This window comes from Gekko japonicus, unplaced genomic scaffold (assembly GCF_001447785.1).
Source record: "Gekko japonicus isolate JY-2015 unplaced genomic scaffold, Gekko_japonicus_V1.1 scaffold1716, whole genome shotgun sequence".
Classification (NCBI taxonomy): domain Eukaryota; kingdom Metazoa; phylum Chordata; class Lepidosauria; order Squamata; family Gekkonidae; genus Gekko; species Gekko japonicus.
In genome coordinates this window covers 121714-142633 of record NW_015165868.1, presented here as the reverse complement: position 1 = coordinate 142633, position 20920 = coordinate 121714, and the positions used below count along the sequence as shown (strand labels likewise).

General features: G+C 45.6%; 1 protein-coding gene across 1 annotated transcript in view; it reads left to right on the top strand.

The window, feature by feature from the left end:
- Positions 1 to 20920, top strand: part of TPK1 (thiamin pyrophosphokinase 1) — a gene marked incomplete at its 5' end in the record, with an annotated part of 382875 nt that overhangs the window by 258008 nt on the left and 103947 nt on the right. The window contains one exon of the mRNA XM_015411248.1: positions 18421 to 18532. Within this exon, the coding sequence (XP_015266734.1) occupies positions 18421 to 18532 (112 nt within the window). The remainder of the gene's footprint in view (positions 1 to 18420; positions 18533 to 20920) is intronic.

The window sequence follows — 20920 nt, the reverse complement described above, 5'->3', positions numbered from 1 at the left end:
GGAGAACCGGGTTTGAGTCCCCACTCCTCCACTTGCAGCTGCTGGATGACCTTGGGCAAGCCACAGTTCGTTCAGAGCTGTTCTCTCAAGGGCAGTTTCTGTCAGAGCTCTCTCAGCCCCACCTACCTCACAGGGTGTCTGTTGTGTGGAGGGGAAGGGAAAGGTGATTGTAAGCCACTCTGAGTGAAGGGCAGGTTATAAATCCAATCCCTTCTTCTTCATCTCATTTGTGCAGAAACATTGGATGGATCCATCCCCCAACAGCTTTGCTAAATTCCTTCCCTGGCATCAACATTATATCCTGGTGTGCAGATTACATGGGTTCTTCCAAATTTGCTATGTATGGGTGCCAGGTTGTGTATATTTAAAATTTAAATAACAGCAGGCCCATATGAGGATGGTTACACCCTGCCACGCGACTAATCATATTACAAAAACAAACTACAATAGAGCATCATTTAAAACACAAAAGGAAAGAACACGAGGCAAGGAGTGATTTAACTCTGAAACAGTGACAACTCCCAGCTCCGTTCCTCCCCTCTAATCTTAAATCCCCTCTAACTTTCTTCAAAAGGCACATCAAATAAGGGTACATATGCAAAAAAAAAAAAAAAAAGCACCACAGTGGTATGCAATTTTAATGAGCAGTTTGTGTTTGAAATCCATGTGACTTCGAAGGAGAAGCGGGAGCATGCTCAGAAAGTCAATACACAAAGGCTGCTCTGCACCGCAGGTGGGAGTGAGCTCCAAAATTGATAGCCTCTTTGCTTTATTTGAATAGATGCCCTGGCACGGAGGCACCCCGGTGCTTTCGACTGTAGGCGAGAAACATGTGGCATTCCAAGTACCTGTCGGATGGTGTTTATGACTATATGCAGAAAGTTTGGGAAGCTAATTCTGTGTAGGTGCGGATACAGAACCCGTGAGGGATATTATGCGCAGATAGCGCTCTGCCATGCGCTTGTGATCTTCCGTTCATTCCAGTGGGTGCTGCACAGGAGACGTTCTCTAGGAATGCAATGTAATCAATAGCAATACTGGATTTATTTATTTTTTAAATCCCTTTTTAAAAAAAATCTAAAATTCAAGGCAGCAGAGAGAGAACCAGACAGATGAGAGTACAATCCTATGCAGAGTTATCCATCGAGGCCAATATTAGAAGAGTGTAAGTCTGTTTAGGATTGCATTATTTTTTAAAAAATTAACACTACAAAATAAGGGTGATAGTTATGGACCGAAACGACGCCCAAAATATCCTACTTCGTTTGGGGTTAATAATAAACAAACTAAAGCACTTCTGAAATTTCGGGGATAAACAGTATTTTTCTGCTGAAATTTCAGGAGTGTTTCGGTTCAAGGAGGCAAAGCAGAGCAGGAGGAGGGAGAGAAAGACAATGTGTGTGCCCCAGCTGGGCTGATCCTGCCATCGTTCTTTAAACATAAGAGTTCTTGATAGCCGGCATGGCTCTGGACAAAGCAGCTTACATCGTTTCTCTTCTTCTCCATTGCTGTCCTCATAACAGCCTTGTGAGGTAGGCTTGTCTGAGAGTGTGTTGCTTGCCCAAAGCAAGCATCCATCGCATAGTGGGGAAATCGAACCTGGGTCTCCCTGATCCTACTCCAGCCCTTTAACCACTACTCCACCGTGGCTCTCCTTGACTGAGCACCTGCCCATAGAAAACAATTTATTCCACAGAGAAAGTTAGTGCCACCTAGTTTTCTGTGAGGAGGAAACAATTGTGTAGAAGAGTGTTCTATGAGAGCCCCCGCTGACAGTCTGTAGCGATACTGACCTGGGACAGGTTAGCACCACAGTGAAAATCAAGCTACTCTGCAGCTCATATGTTGGATCCAGAGTTTCCATTCTGGCAATGATATAGTCTTCTCTAATACAGAGAGATTTCCACCAGTACAAGGCGCCTTCCCTTTGGAGAAGGGTCATGACTCAGTGTAGAGCAGGGGTGTCAAACATGCGGCCCCGGGGCCAGATCAGGCCCCCGGAGGGCTTCCGTCAGGCCCGCAGTGGAACTGGCTGTCTTCTGCTTCTTCTTCCAGTTCTGCTGCTGCTGCGTCATCGTAGGTTTGCAGCTTACAGATACACACCTGAACAACATACTCAAGATTGCAACAGCACAGACATTTTGATGCAATAATTCAGAGCAAGAGTTGTCAGTTATCAGACACTGTTAAATTAAAAAAATATTGCAAGAGTGCTAATGTTTTTAACATGTTTTTATTTATTTTAAGTGAAAAAAACCCTTTGTGTTTGTGTCCTTTATAAAGTTTATATCTCTGCTATTGACATTACCTTTTATGACACACATGGCCCGGCCCAACAAGGTCTCATTTATGTCAGCTACGGCCCTCATAACAAATGAGTTCGACACCCCTGGTGTAGAGCATCTGCTTAGCTCACAGAAGGTCCTAGCTTCACTCCCCAGCTCCTCCACTTAAAAAGGATCAGGTAGTATGAAAGACCTCTGTCTGGGACCCTGGAGAGCATTGGTCCTTGATGGACCAATGGTCTGGTTCCATATAAGGCCCTTTCATGTGATCTGAAAGGTAAGACTGCTTGCACGGGAGGAAGGCTCTACCACTGGAGGAATGGAAATTTGGAACTAACCCCTTAATATGTACAGAACTGCCATCAAGTCACAAGCAACTTATGGTGACCCCAGCAAGGGGCTTTCAAGGCCACTGAGAAGCCGAGGTGGTTTGCCGTTGCCTTTCTCTGTAGAGTCTTCCTTGGTGGCCTTCCATCCAAGTACTGATCCTGAATAGCTTCTGAAGAGATTGGGCTATACTATGCTGCTTTCCCTCCTGAGCCTTTAATAGCACCCCTAAGAAGTGGGCCACCCCATAGTGCCTGATGATAAGGCCAGATTGACACAAACTCAAAAAGTCAGCTTCGTCCCACGATATCTTCCACAGATATTGTACGTCCATAAGACTTGCTCTAATGTCAACTGTTTAACTTGGTTTTGTTTTCCTGTACTGGATCACAAAATCATTTCTGATAGCCTTCGGTGGTCTTCTAATGTAGCACTCTTTCTGTAGGGATCATTCATCAGGATTATGGCTACGATGATAAATGAGAAGTCAGGAAGAAGTAAATTCTGCTTGAGGAGGTTTATAAATCTTTGAGAAAATGGTCACTGCTACTGCAATGGTAATGCATTTAGCAAGAGGTCACTGTGTAATAGCTAAGGGTCAGATCTAATTTAATATGGCTGCAATCTATTCCCAAATGTGCAATTCAATTCCAGTTATAAGAAGTCTGGGATTCCCTTTCAAATTATCGAAACTCTTATGGGTTTATGCTAAAAAGTACCTGATACTGCATATTTTTATTTGGAACTAAGTGCTGTAAAAATCACAGGAAATTATTTCCAAGTTGGGGGTGGTGGTTAGGACTGAGGGTGTTATTCCCAAGACTGTGTTTCAAGCAGGAAGTTTTCTGATTTTGACTTCCTTCTGTGATTCAGATTATTATTTTTAATTGATCCTTATCAAGAGTAGAGGTTGCCCGGTTGAAAGTTGCCATCACAAAAGCAAGAGCTGTTTCGCCACATCTGTACTGTGCCTGAGCACCTCTGCTTAGAATAAGATTAGTGTTTTAGGGCCAGTTCTCACATTTCAGTGTCCTTGTCTTCCCACTTTATAGGCTTGCCACATACCCTGTTCTGATAGGGAACCTCCCCACGGTGCTCCCTGTCCCCCACCTTTGCTCCATGGAGCACTGAGGAGAAAATGGGGGGAACCGTATCCATGGATGCCTGGACATCACTTCCGGTTTCAGAACAGGAAGTGACATCATGACTCTCAAGGAATTTCAAAATTCTTAGAGTGTCATGTCATCACTTCCTGTTCTGAAACAGGAAGCGATAGCCCAGAAGTGTCCTCCCCCCCCCTCCCTGGTGATCCCAAGAAGGGATGGTAACCCTATTTGTCTGGTTAACAGGTCTGGGTAAGGTAGGATAGGGTTGGTCTGGGGCCTGGATATCTCCCAGAATTAGAATTGATCACCAGACAACAGAGATGGGTCCCCCTGGAGAAAATGGGGCTCCACTCCCAGTATCTCCAGGTATTTCCCAACCCAGAGTTGGCAACCCCAGGTCTGGAAGTTCCAGTCTTGGGACTGAGTTCCCAGGTACATGCAGGCCTGGTTCAGATTGGGACTTGCCATGCCGTTGCCCAGCCTCAACCAACCTGTGGAGCTGCTATTTCCATGTCAGTATTACAACAAAAGGAGCTGCGGTGGCTCAAGTGGTTAAGACGCTGCACTGCAGGCTGTGGAAGGTCGTTAGTTCAGCAGTTCGAGACCCGAGTGTGCCGCATGACGGAGTGAGCTCCCATCTCTAGTTCCAGCTCCTGCCAACCGAGCAGTTCGAAAGCAAGAAATTGCAAGTAGATAAATAGGTACCACTTTGGTGGGAAGGTAACAGCATTCCATGCCCCTTGGTGTTTAGTCATGCCGGCCACATGACCATGGAAACGTCTTCGGACAGCGCTGGCTCTTCGGCTTTGAAACGGAGATGAGCACCGCAACCCTAGAGTCGGATTCGACTGGCTTTCGAGCAAGGGAACCTTTACCTTTTTATTACAACAAAGAAGAGGTGCCGAGAGCATGCTGTCGCTTCTCTGAGGGCCAGCTTGGACCAGGCAACCACCACGTATCTCACACAGGTGCTCTCGGGTGGCATGTGAGCAGTCAGATTCAGTTACTTTAGGATTTTTCCCCCTGCTTATCTCTACTGAGGGATACTTCATGTTTAAGGCACTTTAAGACACATCCTTAGCAGGGAAACCTTCAAAGCGATTTTGTTTTTCACTGGGTTTCACGCCACTGTGAAGTTAAATGAGTTGCAACCCGATTCCGTTGCCACAAGGCCTGTTTTTCCAGAGTGCCATTCCGTCCTGTTTTGCTGGTAACGAAAACTGAATGTAATTAATTAACTCTGTGCTTTGTAGTGCTTTCTAATCAAACTAATACATTAGTATGAGCCAAACAAACTAACAAACAAACAAACAGGAAGCAATATGAACAACACAATGTGAAAAAACCCTCCCTCTTGTTTTATATTACACATATTATGTGGGGAGGGGGGGACCCCTTTGGATGTTTTCTTCGTAAGGCTGAACTTTAGCATTGATCTTTATTTTCCATCACCAGACGCGAAATGAAAATGGAAAAAGAACTGAATCAATTTTTTCTGATTGATCAGAGGTTGGGATATTTTTTCCCCCCAAAAGGGGCTTAATAAGGTAAAAATCAATGCAGCCGCATTATATGACATGGTTTTTATCCATGGTAGCATTAATTAAAGTATGGTCAGGCTTGGATTCAAAAGCTAAAACGTTAAGGCTCTTTCCACGCTTTCCACTTTGGAGGCAGCAGAAGCATTAAAGAGAATAATTAAGCCAGGTTGCTTTTGCTTTAGCTTTCCTTTTTTATTTATTTATTTATTTATTTATTTTGCTTATTTGGAAGCTCCAAGGTGCCTCAGCCCGCAGCACATCGTGGTGCACATTGCCTCACCTGTTCTCAGCTGAGACATGAGATCTGCACCACTGTCTTGGCCAGATAGCTATGGGCTATGACCTGATGCACGGTCTCACTGTGGAAGCGGATTTCGTACTGCCTCCATGATTGATGTGGTGACGTTTTGTGCTGGATCCCAAGCAGAGTCGGAACGTGATTTCACCATCTCCATTGCTTTAGCACATGTTACAATGCTGTGGCTATTGGGGTTAACTGGTGTAGTGAGTCCAGTTCCCATTAGTTAGCAGAGTGCTTAAATAAAGCTACAAACGCGGGAGTGTCACTTTACCAGGGTACTCAGCATACAAAGCTACACAGAGCCACCTTGCAAGTTTAGCAGAGAAATACTTCTGTTTTATTTGAGAAGTAGGTTTTTGGATAGGAAAGAGTAGGGACAGCTACTAACTTAGTAGCTAAGGATGGAAGTAGATGGCGAGAGGGCCATCTGCCTCAGGGTGCCAAAAGAGGACAGTATGTCGTCCCTCTTGGCGTGTGCAGGGAGAAGGGGAAGCTTCCTCGGAGAGAGTGGACGGAAATTGCAGTAAAGGCGGGGCTGCATTTTGACTCGCGACTTCGCCCGATTTCCCCCGCAGTTTCGTGATCCTGTTTTTTGAGGATCACGAAACTGCGGAGGAAATTGGGCGAAGCCGCGGGTCAAATGCAGCCCTGCGGCTTCAGGTGTGAAATTGACCAATAGTATCGGGGCAAACGGCGGCGCAACATCGAGGGAGCTCTAGTGCGAAATCAGCCTCTATAACACCTTAAGATCCTGATGCTGAATAATTTCATCACAGATAAAATTCCAGGGGAAGGTGGCCTGCCTAGTTCACCATAGTCAGAAAAAGCAAGGGTCCTATTGCACCTTAAAGACTTATGCATTAACTTCAGCATTTAATAAATGTGTCCTTTTTTTTAAGGGGCCACAAGTCTTTTTTTTGATTGATTAAACATATCGTTGCAGATATCAAGCAGATGTCTATCTGTACAGGGTTGTTTTTTCCCCCCTTGCTATACTTCTCTTCCAAAGATCATAGTCATAAGGAGTAGTCTGTCTGAAAGCTTTAAAAAAGAAGAAAAGAATTTCAAAGAGACAGAGTCACAAGTTATTTACCGATGCCATAGAATGCACTTTAGAAGGAGGAGGTTATACTTCAGTCATTCTCTTTTCCTTTGTCCAAATGCACTCGCAAGACACCACCCAAGGGAGACGGTGTTTTAAGAGCAGTTGTCAGCCACAATGTCCTTTCGCAAAAAGTAGTGATTAGCATTATTTGTTGTCTTCTTTTCCGTTTCTCTCATATTTGCTGGTATGTTACATGAGGCCAGCTACGGCACACGCTGAGACCTCCCGCTGACGCTCCCTGCAGTATTCCGTCCAAAAATACAAAGATCTGTGCGTGTTATCAAATCACTGAGCTTCATCTTGGCCCCTTGACAGACTGTCTTCCTTTGTTCCGATTCTTCCCCCGGGCTCTTTCCCACTTTTTTGGTGTAACTATCAATCATGACTTTTAGCATTTATCAGGGCTTTTCCTCCCAAACATTTCATACACATAGGGTCAGATCCAGCAGTAATATTCACAGACGGGAGGAATTTCCAGCAGCAGAACAGGACTTTCTCATTTTTTCCATCCTGCTGCAGCCTAACCCCCTCCCCCCACAGGAACAAAACGAGGGGAGAGTCAGAGGCAAAAGAGGGGTGAATCAGCTACAGTAGCCCCTGCCCTGTTCAGTTAGCAGAAATCTGAATCCGTCCCATAATCTCAACAATCCATGCAGCTCTTGTAAAGTTGTAGTCCAGAATTAGCATGCCTATATGCAAACTCAAGCTATGAGATGGTGAGTTATTATGTCCATGGCTGAGGTGTGTTCATGGCTTCCAGCTCTATCTCTTGATTCTTGCACTCGCTGGCCTCTGAACATCCTCTTCCAAAGTCATACTGTCTGTGCCCACACCTGCAGAGGTGAAGCAGGTTGCATCTATAACCATGGCCTTTTCAGTGATGGCTCCTCACCTCTGGAATGCTGTCCCCCTTGAGGTTTGCCTGGCACATGCCTTACATCCCTTTAGGTACCAGGCTAAAACATTCCTTCTGCACAGGCTCCTATCTAAGGGGTTTTATCTCTTTTATCTGTTTTATGGTCTGCTTCTGGCCCCAGAGTGGAATGATGGTCCCTGGGAGTAGCAGCTGCATTCTGGAAATGGAATTCCACTCTGGGGGCTGTCATTCCAGTCCCAGAATAGTCTGTCTGGGCCCAGAAACCTGCATGGAAAATCCATCCCACATTTTCTTTGCAACTTTTTTTGAGCTGCAATGTATTTCAATGAAGTGGCGTTTCAGTTTCCAGTGTTTGTATGTCTGTTGAATTTGTCTGCTTGCAAATAAAGACTTGATTTTTTTTTAATTTTTTTATTAATGTATCCAAAGTAAATTAAGCCATGCTTTCACCAGTAACAAAGATACAGCTTCATGAAAATGCAACTCAATAACAGTTATAAACTAAATCAGTAAATATTACAAATCGTCACAATTTAACAGAAGGACCTTTTAAACAAACATGAGTGTATTATTTCATGGAGTTAAAGGGGTAAAGATTATGAATCTCATCTCTACTTGACAAACCTTGGTAATACTGTCTTATAACGTTAGCCATTTGTGATAATGTAAGTTTGCAGGTAAGATATTGTGCGAGGTAAGATAAGCTTGTCTCTGCTGAATGGGCCTGAGAACAGGTGCCTGAGTGAGTACTCTAACCTGGGAACCCACAGCCAAAGGGGGCATTACACTGGAGAGCCACTGCCACTCTGAGTAGACCGGGGGTGGGGGAAGCTTTCAAGGCCCAGCCATTTCATGTTTTCCTAGACTCAGAGCATTTTATATTTTTAGTTTTAGTTTCTGCTGTGATTTTTGTGCTTTTTCTTGATGTTTTATTTTTAAAATTGCATTGGCAAATCCCACTATCCCCCCATCTTTTCATTTTAGGTAGGCATCTTTTAAAGGGGGGGGGGAAGGTTTGGGAAGTGTCAGTTATCAGACTGTTAAATGAAATATGGGAAGAGTGTTACCATTTTCAGCATGTTTGTATTTTAAGTTTTAAAAAAATGCTTTAACTGTGTTTTTGGTGTCCTTTATAAAGTTAATATCTTTGCTGCCTGGCATTACATTTTATGACACATGGCCTGGCCTGACAAGTCCTATTTATATCAGATCCGGCCCTTGTAACAAATGAGTTTGACACCCCTGCCCTATGGGGTCTCCATAACTCAGCTGTGATTTGACCGCAAAAAAAATAAATAAAATGTGTTATTTGTCTTTTGTTTATACGTGTGACCTGATCATCTGCAGGCTCACAAAGAAGCAGAGATGTCTGAATTTCTCAGTGAACCTGTTCAGTAGTTCACCTTATTCAGCACTCACAATGGTTCAGTCTGCATCAAACAATCCAAGCAGCTGTTTGTCAGCTACCTCTTGATCAGACGCTGACACTATTATGTCTTTAGGGAGCGAAAGGATCAGAACTGGAGACAGTAGTGTTCATAAGAAATATGTTTATTGGAACACAACAGTCAACTAAGAGAACAGGCCACAACTAGGCCTCAGTAAATTCTAACTCCTCCTCCAGTTACAGTTACAAGACCTGAGCCTCTCCTTTCTAGAGAGCCGCTGGAAGTTGTCCTTAAAGCAATAGTACCAATGTACCACAGACACACAACTGATTGAGAAATCAGCTGGAAGTCAGGTTCTTATCTACCCCACCTCAGCCAAAATAGCTACATAGTGAAGCTGTAAAACAGAGAGGAGAAAGAGCTTGTTTTTCCACACACACACAAACACACACACACAGAAAGCTGGGCAGGGACAAATGTAATGCTTCTGGGCTCCCTGTTGCAGTAAAGTTTCCAGCGTGAGAAATCAGAAGTGCCTGGCTTCCAGCTGATCAGCCAGGAGTTAGTTTCTGACCCCCCCCCCCAAAAAAAAAGCTTTATTTGATACACAGTAAGATTCCCTAGCAGGAGAGCAAAAGTTGACCCCAAGGTGATCTCTCATCAGCTGAGAGTCTGTTTCTGATGGCTACAAGCAGGGGTCATTTCCTGCAGGAGCGCACAGGAGCAGAGCTCTGGCAGTAAAGAGCCCAGGGGGCGGGCACATGCAACAAGCCCCACCCCCTGCTCCCAGGAGCCCTCAGTCAGAGCAAGAAGCAGCCATGTAAGTTGCAGAGCTCCCCCCGTCCCCCCAGTCCAAAACAGTCCAGTGGGACCTTTAAGACCAAGTTTTATTCAGGTGCAAGCTCTCCCTCCTCTGCGAGGACAGCTCTACATGTTCCCCCCCCCCCCAATAGCTAGCAATCCAAAACAGTCCAGCGGAGCCTGAGCGGTGGGTATTGCCTTCTGACACACTTCCGGTGATGTCAGGGGGTGTGGCATATGCAAATGAGTTATGCTAATGAGTTGTGCTCATGAGCTCCTGGACCTCTTTTTCTAGAAAATGACCCCTGGCTACAAGTAGCTTGTCCCTGAAAATAACACAAATTGCAAATAGCCCAATCAGTGGTTATCACTGGCTAATGGGAAGAGAGTTGAACTGGCAGGTGTTTGTGCATACAAATAAAAGAGTTAATAAACAGTTGTGAGAAAGAGGGAAAATTGAATAGCATCTGAAGGTGGACAAGACAGCAGGATGAAATCCCTCCCTGTGGGTCCTCGCAGGTCGCCCGCTTGTAGAACTCCTAAAAGGATGATGAAGAAGAAGAGATCGTTCTAAACTTTGATCTCCGCAAAGCAAAAACTCCCCTCACACATGGAAAATGGTTCATTCCTGTAAACACGGCCGAGTAAGGTGCATCAGAAGGCCACCTTATCCCATCCTTCCTTTCTCCGAGCTAACCTTGGCTGATACCAGGGATTGGATGAGTAGGGACTTTGCCAGGGCCCACCCTGGATTAGATGGGAAAGGAGTGTTTGACAACGCTGCAGGCGGAGCCTAAAGAATCTCTCGCCTGCAAGTTGCGTGTTGCAAAGTGGGAAGGACTAAAGCCAATGGCATAGAAGAAATAACTCTAGTCATTGGCTGCGGTCACACGGAGCATTAGTCACACTACAGAGACGGAAGATAGGCAGATTTTCCGGGCGCAATCACAGCGCTACATCTGGGAAGCATAGAGCTCCCGTGGCAAAACCGAGGCTTCCCGCCGAAGATGCGGGGTAAAAAATTAGTACCTCCGAGGTACTAGTTTCCGGAAACCGCGAGGCAAGGGTGGGCGCCTGATTGCATTTCCGGTGGTAGGTCATGGCATCCGGCGCCCGCCCATGTCCCGTCGCTAAAAGTTTTTTTCCAAGTCTCCATGGGATGCGCACAAGCACCCAACGGCGCATGCGCACACTTCGTTTAAAAACAAACAATACATCCCCTCCTCTTTTCCGTACCCCCCCCCCAATCCTGGCTCAGCCTGCTTGAGAGGAACTCTCTGCACTGGGCGGCAGAGGGGGAGATTCGGGGGGGGGCATGGCGGGAGGGCGGCCCGGCTGAAGCTCCTCCTGGAGGGGACCAGACGGAGGACACAGTTTGCATTCCTCTGCAGCCCTGGAAGGGGTTAAACCTGCAGAGCCTTTTGCTAGGGAGGCCGCTTCTTTGCCGCGCCGCAGGATTGTCCTGTGATCGGCACCTCCCCCCTAACCACGGGACCTTGACGCAACATCTGATCGCGCAGCCGTGCGTTATTTTGCTCCGGGGCAAACAGCCACACTCCCCACCCCCGCATTTTCCTGCCCGTGTGACCGGGGCCATAGTTTCTCAACCCTGCTTTATGTCTCACCTGGCATGTATCAGAAAGCAGAGAAGAGGATTTGAAAGGGTTAGGTGACTGTGAACCCACTTGAGGTGTCTTGTGTAGAGGCCCACAGAAACCTGGAATTGTCCCTCTCCTGTTTCTCATGCTGATCTACTGATGTTCCATGATTAATAGCACATCTGGCAGATGAGATCAAGTCAAGGTCTCGTTCATTTTGGTGGGAGAGATCTGCTCCATTCTCCTATATAGATCAGTAGAATTTCAGCATACCTGGCTGCATCATTCTCTTAACATCTGTTGATATAGATTTCAAGCATCTTCACCAAAAAAAGAAAATTCTTGGATGAAACTAAAAACCTACACAGTGAGTTACCTTCCAAAGTGCTATGGGATGTTTGCTAGAGTGGGCCTCAATTGCAGGACACTCTGCTTCATGACTGTGTTTCAGCTCAACACCGCATCATTTTGACAATCATGTCTGTTTCAATGGGTCCTCTTCAGTCTCAGATGAAGCATCAGGCCTACCAGCTCTGAGCTAAAGTCTAGCAGAAAACACCCGTTTTCATCAATTGCTCCCAAGCACAACCCATTATTACCACAAACGTCAATGAAGTATCGCATGCGTAGGAGAAATTAGTTTCTTTCCTGTATTTTACACATACGGCAACTATGAAACAAGATGCTTTTAAAAGAAAATGCACGCACAATTATAACTTTCACACACACACACACACACACACACCAAGGATTTCAAGCATAGTGTTTGGGGTCAGCAAACCCATCCCTCCACTGATCTTCCACTTAGCAATTCCAGCGATGTGGTTCCGTTCCGGCCACACCCCAGGGAGAGGCCAGCTGAGACAGCAAAGAGTGATCAAAATGCCAGCAGTGCCAGCAAAGCCACAGGGTCCCTGTAATAAGCTACAGCTGGGTCTGTTGCCAACTGGTCAGCAAGCTCCAAATATGGCCAGGGGAACTGCCCGGCCGGGGGTGAAGCCACACCCCCATCTGAAGTCTTGTGGGAGCACCCTCTTTTGTGCGGGGTTTCCCTGGAACTTCGGGTGGATGCGGTTTAGGTTTACTAACTCTGGCTTAGGAAATTCCTGGTGATTTGGTGGTGGTGCCTGGGAAGGGTGGAGTTTGGGGAGGGGGCATCGTGAGAATATGATGCCGTAGAGTCTGCCCTTCAAAGCTGACCTCTCCTCCAAGGGAACTGATCTCTGTATTCTGGACATCAGTTGTAATTCTGGGAGAAGTCCAGGCTCCCCCTGGGGGTTGGCAACCTTAGGCAGTGACTCAGCACAAGGCCAAGGAGGACGTGCCCAGGCTTTCTCAGCTAGGTAGTGGAGAGGCCCAGCACGGGAGAGAGAGGAGCCAGGGTGACTTTAACCCACCCTAACACTAAGGCCACAGAGACTTCTGTTTGGTGTAGTGGTTAAGAACGTGGACTCTAATCTGGGAGAACCGGGTTTGAGTCCCAACTCCTCCACATGCAGCTGCTGGTAGGACCTTGGGTCAGTCACAAGTTTTCTCAGAGCTGCTCTCTCAAGAGCAGTCCTCGAAAGAGCTCTCTCAGCCCTACCTGCCTCACAGGGTGTCTGTTTTGGGGAGGGGAAGGGAAAGGAGATTGTCAGCTGCTCTGAAACGCTGAGTGAAGGGCGGGATATAAATCCAATCTCTCCTTCTCCTCTTCCTCCTGACACTGAATGACACCCACATCCAAGAGTCTGACCCAGAACAAGATTTCCAGGGTATAAGTCAAAGCTCCCTTCATCGGATACCTTCAGTATCTAATGAATGGAGTTCCTACTCTTGAAAGCTTTTACCCTGGAAACCTTGCTAGTCTTTAAGGTGCCAGTGGACTCAAATCTTTGTCACTTTTAAGAACTGTAATCTGCATCCCTGAGATTTAAGAAGTTAAAACTAGTGTGGCAAAAAGCTGGGCTTACTCGGTGAAATGTGTATCCCCAAGAAGCATGTGTATGCTCCTTTGTTTTGACTTTTAGATGTTTGTTCAAGTTCTATTTTTTTAGAAAGGAATTTATATCCAATGACTATCCGGCGAAAAGGACTCTAGGAAGTGTGCCGTCATTCTAAAGAAGCCCGCTATGACTTGTTGCACTGCTAGTTAATATTGCTTGTGTGTGTGTGTGTTTAATGTACATTCATTTATAAAATGATTGTGCGCTACCCCCCCGGTGCATTTTGGGGAAATGGCCTTTCTTACCAGGTTAGACTGCCAGTTTTCCAGGCAAAGAAACAGTTGGAAAATTAGTGTTTTTCTGATAGCCAATATAAACTGAATCTGCCACCAGACAAAAATGTTTATGGGTGCTTTCAGACGGGCAGCTAATCCCACCATTATGCTGGCTCAGATTTGATCCCGATCTTTTTAATCCATCCTCGCACAACCAGACATCCCCTGGGGGAATCGCCTTACTGCGCGCTGCTTCCGCTGTGGATTGTATAGATGGCGTCCACTGAAGGAGGCACGGGCGGGGGGTTCTTTTAAAAAACCAACTTTTTGCACATGCACATAGGCATGATATCGTGGCCTTGTTTATCCACGCATGCGCAGAATCAAGATTTTTAATTGTGCACTGGAACGATCAGACGGGGGAAAGTCCGCGAGTGGCCCGTCGGAACCGAACACTCCAGATTTAAAGTAGTATCTTTTTAGTATGGCTCCGAGGCGCGGCAAAACGGGATGCTCACAGAAGACGGACATTTCCCAGATGTTGATGTCTGGACATTACATTTAAATCCATGAGGCACTTGTGCCTCGTGCGGATCTAAAGAGCCATCTGAACACACCCAGTGTTTATTTTAGCAATTTAGCAGAAACGTATAGGTTGAATAAGGAGAGGGGTTTTTCTTCCCCATATTTATTCACCTGTTTTTTTTTAAGTTCAGAAGCTTTTACCTACTTATAATGAATAATAATAGCTTTCTAAAATAATAATAGCTTTCTAAAATTGCCCCTTATTCCCTTTCATTATTCACTGCCTCATTCACCATAGCAGTATCTAATAGGAGGTGTTGCTAAGGATGATTGTGTTATGGATAGATTCATATGGTTTGATGACAAAACAGACCTGTCCTGTTTTAAGTTGGCATTTTTACACTGATTGGTAAGAGCATAACAACATAAGAAGAGCCCTGCTGGATCAGACCAAAGGTCCGTTTGGCCAGCATTCTCTCTCACACAGTGGCCGTCCAGTTGCTCTGGAGAGCCAACAACAGGGCATGGAGGCCAAGGCCTGCCCATGATGTTGCCTCCTGGCTCTGGGATTCAGAGGTTGACTGCATCTGAACATGGAGGTTGTCTTTAGTCATCATGGCTAGGAGACTCCAATAGACTTAACTTCCATGAATATTCCCTGTTAAAGCTATCAATGCCTGTGGCCATCACTATATCATCTGGCAACGAGCTTCATATTTTAATCACTTTTTTTTGGTAAAGAAGTATTTACTTTTGTCCATCCTGCATCTACTGCCCATCAGCTTCATTAATGGGGGATGAAGGAGTAGGATTGGCACACAGATACCACCTTTTGGTCATTCTGTGGCTGCCTCTGTTCCTCTCAGTGGTGGCGGTGGGGTGTTTCTCCTCTAACAACTCTCACATCCTGCCCAGGACTCAGGACACACATTTACCCAGGGCCCTAATTTTGGGGTTGAGTGCCAGAAGCCATTCATCCCTGCTTTGAAAGTCATTGGAGGAAATAGGAGGAAATTTGGAATGTGTACCCAAATTTGGAACGTGCACCCAAATTCCTGATTGGCTCAAGACGGGAACCCAGACTACAGCGAAACCTGTAAATAGGGGAGTCAGAGGTTCAAGTCTTGGTCAAGATTTGTCAAGTCGACTTCTCACCTTTGTCCTTTAGAAGCCTTTGATCTATCTCCCAGTGGGAGAGGAACTTCTACATGATAGGTAGATCTAGCTAGGAACTGCATCTTCCCTGTTATTTTCTGGTATTTTCTGTTATTCTGCCTGTCTACAGATCTTTAAGATGTAGCCTGGTATGGTGTAGTCTGGTCTCATCTGCTCTCAGAAGCCAAGCAGGATCAGTACTTGGGTGGGAGACCACCAAGGAAGACTCTGCAGAGGAAGGCCATGGCAAAAACCACCTCTGCTTCCCACTTGCCTTGAAAGCATGTTGATAGTGACTTGACAGCGCATATGTACATGCATATAAAACTTCCCCAAATATGTGTGTGTTTTAGTATGTACGCTTAGTCAGTAAAACTTATAAAATCTGGTAATTCGTCTGGAAGAGAACTCCTGGGTCAAAACCACTCACTCGCCAGCTGCTCTAGTCAAAATTCGGTTTTAAGGGGCTACTAGGAAAAGGGGATGAGGCAAACCTCATTTATCTCACACCCATAGACGGGCTCGGTGGACATTCTAATGGGGAACAGAGAGTCTGACAAAGAGCAGCCTGCCTTACTATAATGAGTAGTCCAACTGCGCCATTAGTCCAGAAGTGAGAGTGGTCTAACATTCATCAAAAATTTACAAACAATAAAGCATCTCCTAGCGATGGCACTGAAAATATTCCAAGGTTCATAAGGAAAGGAGCTTTTTGCATCACCTTCCTAACTGTGGAGTGCAGAACTGAAACTTAAGACGGTCTGTGGTTGGGGGAGTGAGCGGCTGATATTAGGAATGTAACCGGTAACGGACAGGAGGGGCTGTGGCTCAGTTGCAGAACATCTCCTTGGCATGCAAAAGGTCCCGGGTTCAATCCTCATCATCTCCAGTTAAACGGAACAGGCAGTAGGTGATGTGAAAGACCTCTGCCAAGGACCCAGGAGACCCTCTAAGCTGTGGAGTCCTGTGAGCAAAAATTCTACTTTGTGAGCTACTGGCATTGGTATTGTGAGCGAGCAATTTGGCTGCTGCATAAATTAGTCTGCTCTGGAGCCATCCTTCTTGAGCTAAGACAAAAATGTGTAATCTGGAGGCTAAAAAACCCGGTGAGCTAGCTCACACTAACTCAGCTTAGAGGGAACACTGCCTGGAGAACCGTTGCCAGTCTGACTAGACAAGACTGACCTTGATGGACTGATGGGTCTGATTCGGTGTGGCGGCTTCATGTATTCGTGTAGACTTGAGTACAATAAAGGTGAGAATGAGCCTAAAAAATCTTCTGTGAACCAGAGGAATCATGTGTGGCCACAGCTAAGAAGGCACTGCTAAGATGATTCGATCAAGGCCACCTCTGATTTATTTATTTTTTGAATATTTTCTCCTAAAAAGTAGCTCTGACCCTTTAAATGCAAACTGTAATGTGGTGGTGGTGGTGGTGGAAAGTGCTGCCAATTCACAGCTGACTTGGGTGACCCTTGTTGGGTTTTCAAGGCAGGAGATGTTCAGAGGTGGTTTGCCATTGCCTGCCTCTGTGTCACACCCCTGGTATTCCTTGGAGGTCTCCCATCTATATGCTAGCCAGGGCTGACCTTGCTTAGCTTCCAAGATCTGACGAGATCGGGTTAGCCTGGGCTATCCAGATCAGGATAAAAACTGTAATGTTGCTGTGGCGTCCTCACTTATTGGGGAGACTGCTTCTCCTTTAAAACATGCTCTGTGTACATAAATTTAGTACATTTCCGCTGCGACCAGGAATTAAAAATTCCAAATCTCTCTATTTTGGTAGAATGACCTAGTGTCTGGGCATTTCAGAGGACTATGTGGCCCTGAGGAAGGACTGTACTGATTGCTAGGATAAGTTTAATCAAATAATGATTTATTTATAAAAGAACAAAATAGGTTTCTGGTTATTTTGAACTGTTGCTGAAGAAAGGAACTTGTAAATATAACTGGCAAAGCTTGGTGTCACAAACAGTCTCTCAAACTCCAAAACTCCACTCTGACAGGCTTAGACACTCAATCTAATATCTCTCTCTCTCTCTCTCTCTCTCTCTCTCTCTCTCTCTTTCTCTCTCTCTCTCTCATATATATTAGGCTTGCCAAACCGCGGCGGGGGATCCATGTGTCGTCGCAGGATCGCTGCCACGGGGGGACAGCGATCCGCGCTGCACCGGCGTCGCCAGGATGTGACGCTATGCATCGCCCTGGCAATGGGACTAAACAGCCCCGTTGCCAAGGCGACGCATAGCGTCACATCCTGGTGACGCCGGTGCAGCGTGGATCGCTGTCCCCCCACGGCAGCGATCCTGCAACGACGCATGGATCCCCCGCCACGGTTTGGCAAGCCTAATATATATAGCCACACAGGCTAAACTCTTTGTTTTATTCACACAGAATAGACTCCAACTCTCATAGTCACACAGACTAAACTGTGTGTCTTATTCACACAGCATTGACTCAGACTCCCATAGTCACACAGACTATGCTCTCTCTCCAAACTTCACAAACAGAAAATCCTCTGAGACATCTCTCCTCCCACACTCTCAGTCACCAGCCAATCACATCACACTTGTCTCCCTCTATCACTCTCCTTACATTACTGCAGTCACACTAAACATTTAAAGAAACACACACACCAAAAAATGAAATAATTACAGTTGCCCTCTTTTAAAAGATTCCTAGATGGAGCAAATCAGTTTTCTAGGCTGGGAGGCATACCCACTGGCTTTTTCCTGGGTATGGCTTTCACTGGGATATGAATATGGAAAACAAGTATAACAAAGGCTGCAATCCTAAGAACTCTTTCCTGGGAGTCCATGTGACTGATTAACATGAGAGATGCATCTGAGTAGGCCTGCTTAGGATGGTTCTCGGTGTGTGATAATGGGGATGAAACAGCCAAATGCTCTGAAGCTTGTCTCTTAAACAGAAGAGGACCCACACTTTCAGAGGCTCATAAGAATGTTAGGTTTGTGTTAGATAAAGGCAAGGCTTTCCAAACCAGGCAGGCCAATCCTAAGTGTGTTTACTTGGCAGTTAAACCTGACGGGACTTTTTCCTATGGAGCTCTCCACTGGAATGTAGCATTAGAAACCTTGTGTTACAACTTAACTGTCCAGCTCTGCATGAATATGGGTGTCTTCTAAAGTTGGTGTCTTGCATGATGCTATCTAGGGGAAAGCTAAATCGAAGCTCTTTGATGTGTTTCCAGGGAAAGCACAAACTTCACGTGAACACTGGTCTGGAGGGGAAATGGTGCGGCCTCATTCCCGTCGGGAGTGCTTGCAGTGACGTCACCACAACAGGACTAAAATGGAACCTCAGTGAGTAAGGCATTTGGATGCTACCGGGATTGGTGTGTGTAGACACTAGGTTAGGTCCAGTCAGCTTTTCTGCTGGTGAAAAGTGGGGGAGGGGGTTTCCTCTTTGACTATCCAAAAAGACTAGGCTGGATTTCATGGGACTTCTGCATACAAAAGCCACCCACCTCCAGGTTCCTACCTGGGCAATCGCCCAAGATAACAACTGATCTCCAGATGATGGAGATCAGCTCCCCTAGAGAAAATTGCTGTTTCGGAGGGTAGAGTCTATGACATTATACTCCGCTGTATAAATGATACATTGGGGAATTTCACATTACCCAGTTTCACCCGGTTTCAAGCCGGTAATGATCCGTTTTGAAGTGAACCGGTATAGGGCTGCCATTTCACACATAGCTTTCCCCTTCCGGTAAAGAGCTGGATCTGAAGCGGTTTGCCATTTCAGACTGCACCGCTTTTTCCCGCTTTTCCCCCGCCGTTTTTCGCCCGTGTGGGTGATCTCCGGCTTTTTTTTTTTTTTTGAACGTTCACTTTAGAGCGCTATAGCAGTATAACAAAACACTCTATGCATTCCAATGGGATTGATATAATGCTATTCCGTTATAGCGCTATAACGTTATAAAGCAAACGTTTAAAAAAAAGCCGGCGATCGCCCACGTGGGCGAAAAACGGCGGGAAAAAGTGCATCTGAACCGGGAGAGGAAACTGAGGAGTACTTGGAACCGGTTGACAGGTAAAATGCTTCAGCCCCATTTCCTAAACGGGACAGAAACGATTGTGTATGAAATGACAAATATATTCCGGAAGGGAACTGGTTCTCAAACGGTTCTGTCTGAAATGACAGACCAGAAACCGTTTGGGAACCGTTCCTCTTCCGGAATATATCGCCTGTCTGAAATTCCTCAGAATGTGACATTATATGGCACTATATCCTTCCCCAAACTTCCCAGGCTTCATCCACTTAATCTCCTGGACATCCCTATTTGGGAGGCTATAATAAGGAGGGGAACTGGGTGAGACTGGGTGAAGAAGCTGGCTGGATCCAACCCACAATTCTCCTTCATCTTAAGGTACTTTCCTGATGATACAGAGGTTGTGAATGTAGGAATGTACAACAAGGAATGTGTGCTAGTTATTGACTTCTGTTTTGAGACCCAGTTAGCAATCTCCTAGCAAATACATACTTTTACAGCCCACCTGTTATCGGATGGGCATGTAAACATGGTTTGTGCAACATGGTTGTTTAAGCGTGATAGCACATATTGGCTAGTGTCTGTGACATCCCATCCAATAAAGCCCACTAGCTCGGGTCCAGAGTACCATGAGGTAGTTTTTGGGAGTCTCCCTTGTTCTTCAGCAAGCTTCTGAAATTGAAGTTGAGTGTATTCATTTTCATTCAGTATGTCTTTTGAAATCAATTGAATTGTGCCGTCTCTGGTGTACATTTAAAATGTCTTGCGATTGTGTAGCAGAATTGGTATTTCTGTGCCATTTTTGATTTTTTTTTTTAATGTGTTTTGTGGGACATAAAAGAAGTGACAATGATAGATTCTTGTGGCTGGAGACATTGACAAGAAATTGCCATAACTGACGGGAATTTCCGCTGGTGTTTCCAAACGGTTTTCCAGGCTTTCCCTTGCTCTGTACCGTGCTGAATTTGGTGAGGCAAATATTCTCTTTTGTAGACCAGAATTGAAAGGTCAAGCTGAATGCAGAAGATTGGTGAATAAATCAGTCATTGAATCCAGCATATTTATGTTGTCCTTTAGTCTCCTGAAAAACAATGGAAATGGTAATGGAGATGCCACATTTGTTGTACGTGGTATAATTAGAGCCCGGAGTTCTCCATTGCTATTCAAGTCTGAAAGGTCAGCTGAATGCAGTGCTCCAATGAATAAATCAGAGTTAGGCGGGTCTCAAAAACACAAAGGATGAGGAGGGTCCCGTGCGTATAGCAGCATTCTCTCCTTCCCTGGCTTGGCCCGGTCTTACTGCTTCCTTCCTGAAGACTTATCTGATCTGTAGTGTTGTTTTCAGTGAGTGGAATTTCTTTTTCAGAAATTCACATTTTTAGATATGGCCTTTGATTCCTCCTCTTTTCCCCTTCTCTCTTTTAAGAGGGATTTCTCTTTAATTTCTTTTTCATTTCTCTTTGGAGAGAAGTCACTGTGTCGTTTTGTAACTTCAGCCTTGGAGAGGGGTGGGTTGACATTACAGGCTGCAGAGTGGTGTTCTAGCAGCAGAATAGCAAGGTTTGGGAACATACTGCTTGCCTGTGAGCAGCTGCAGAGTGGAATTCTGAAATATTGAACAACTTCCCTTCCTGCCTGCCCTTTCAAATTCCTAAAAAGGAGGGAAAGAAGTGGGTTGTTGGATTTCAACAATTTAGGG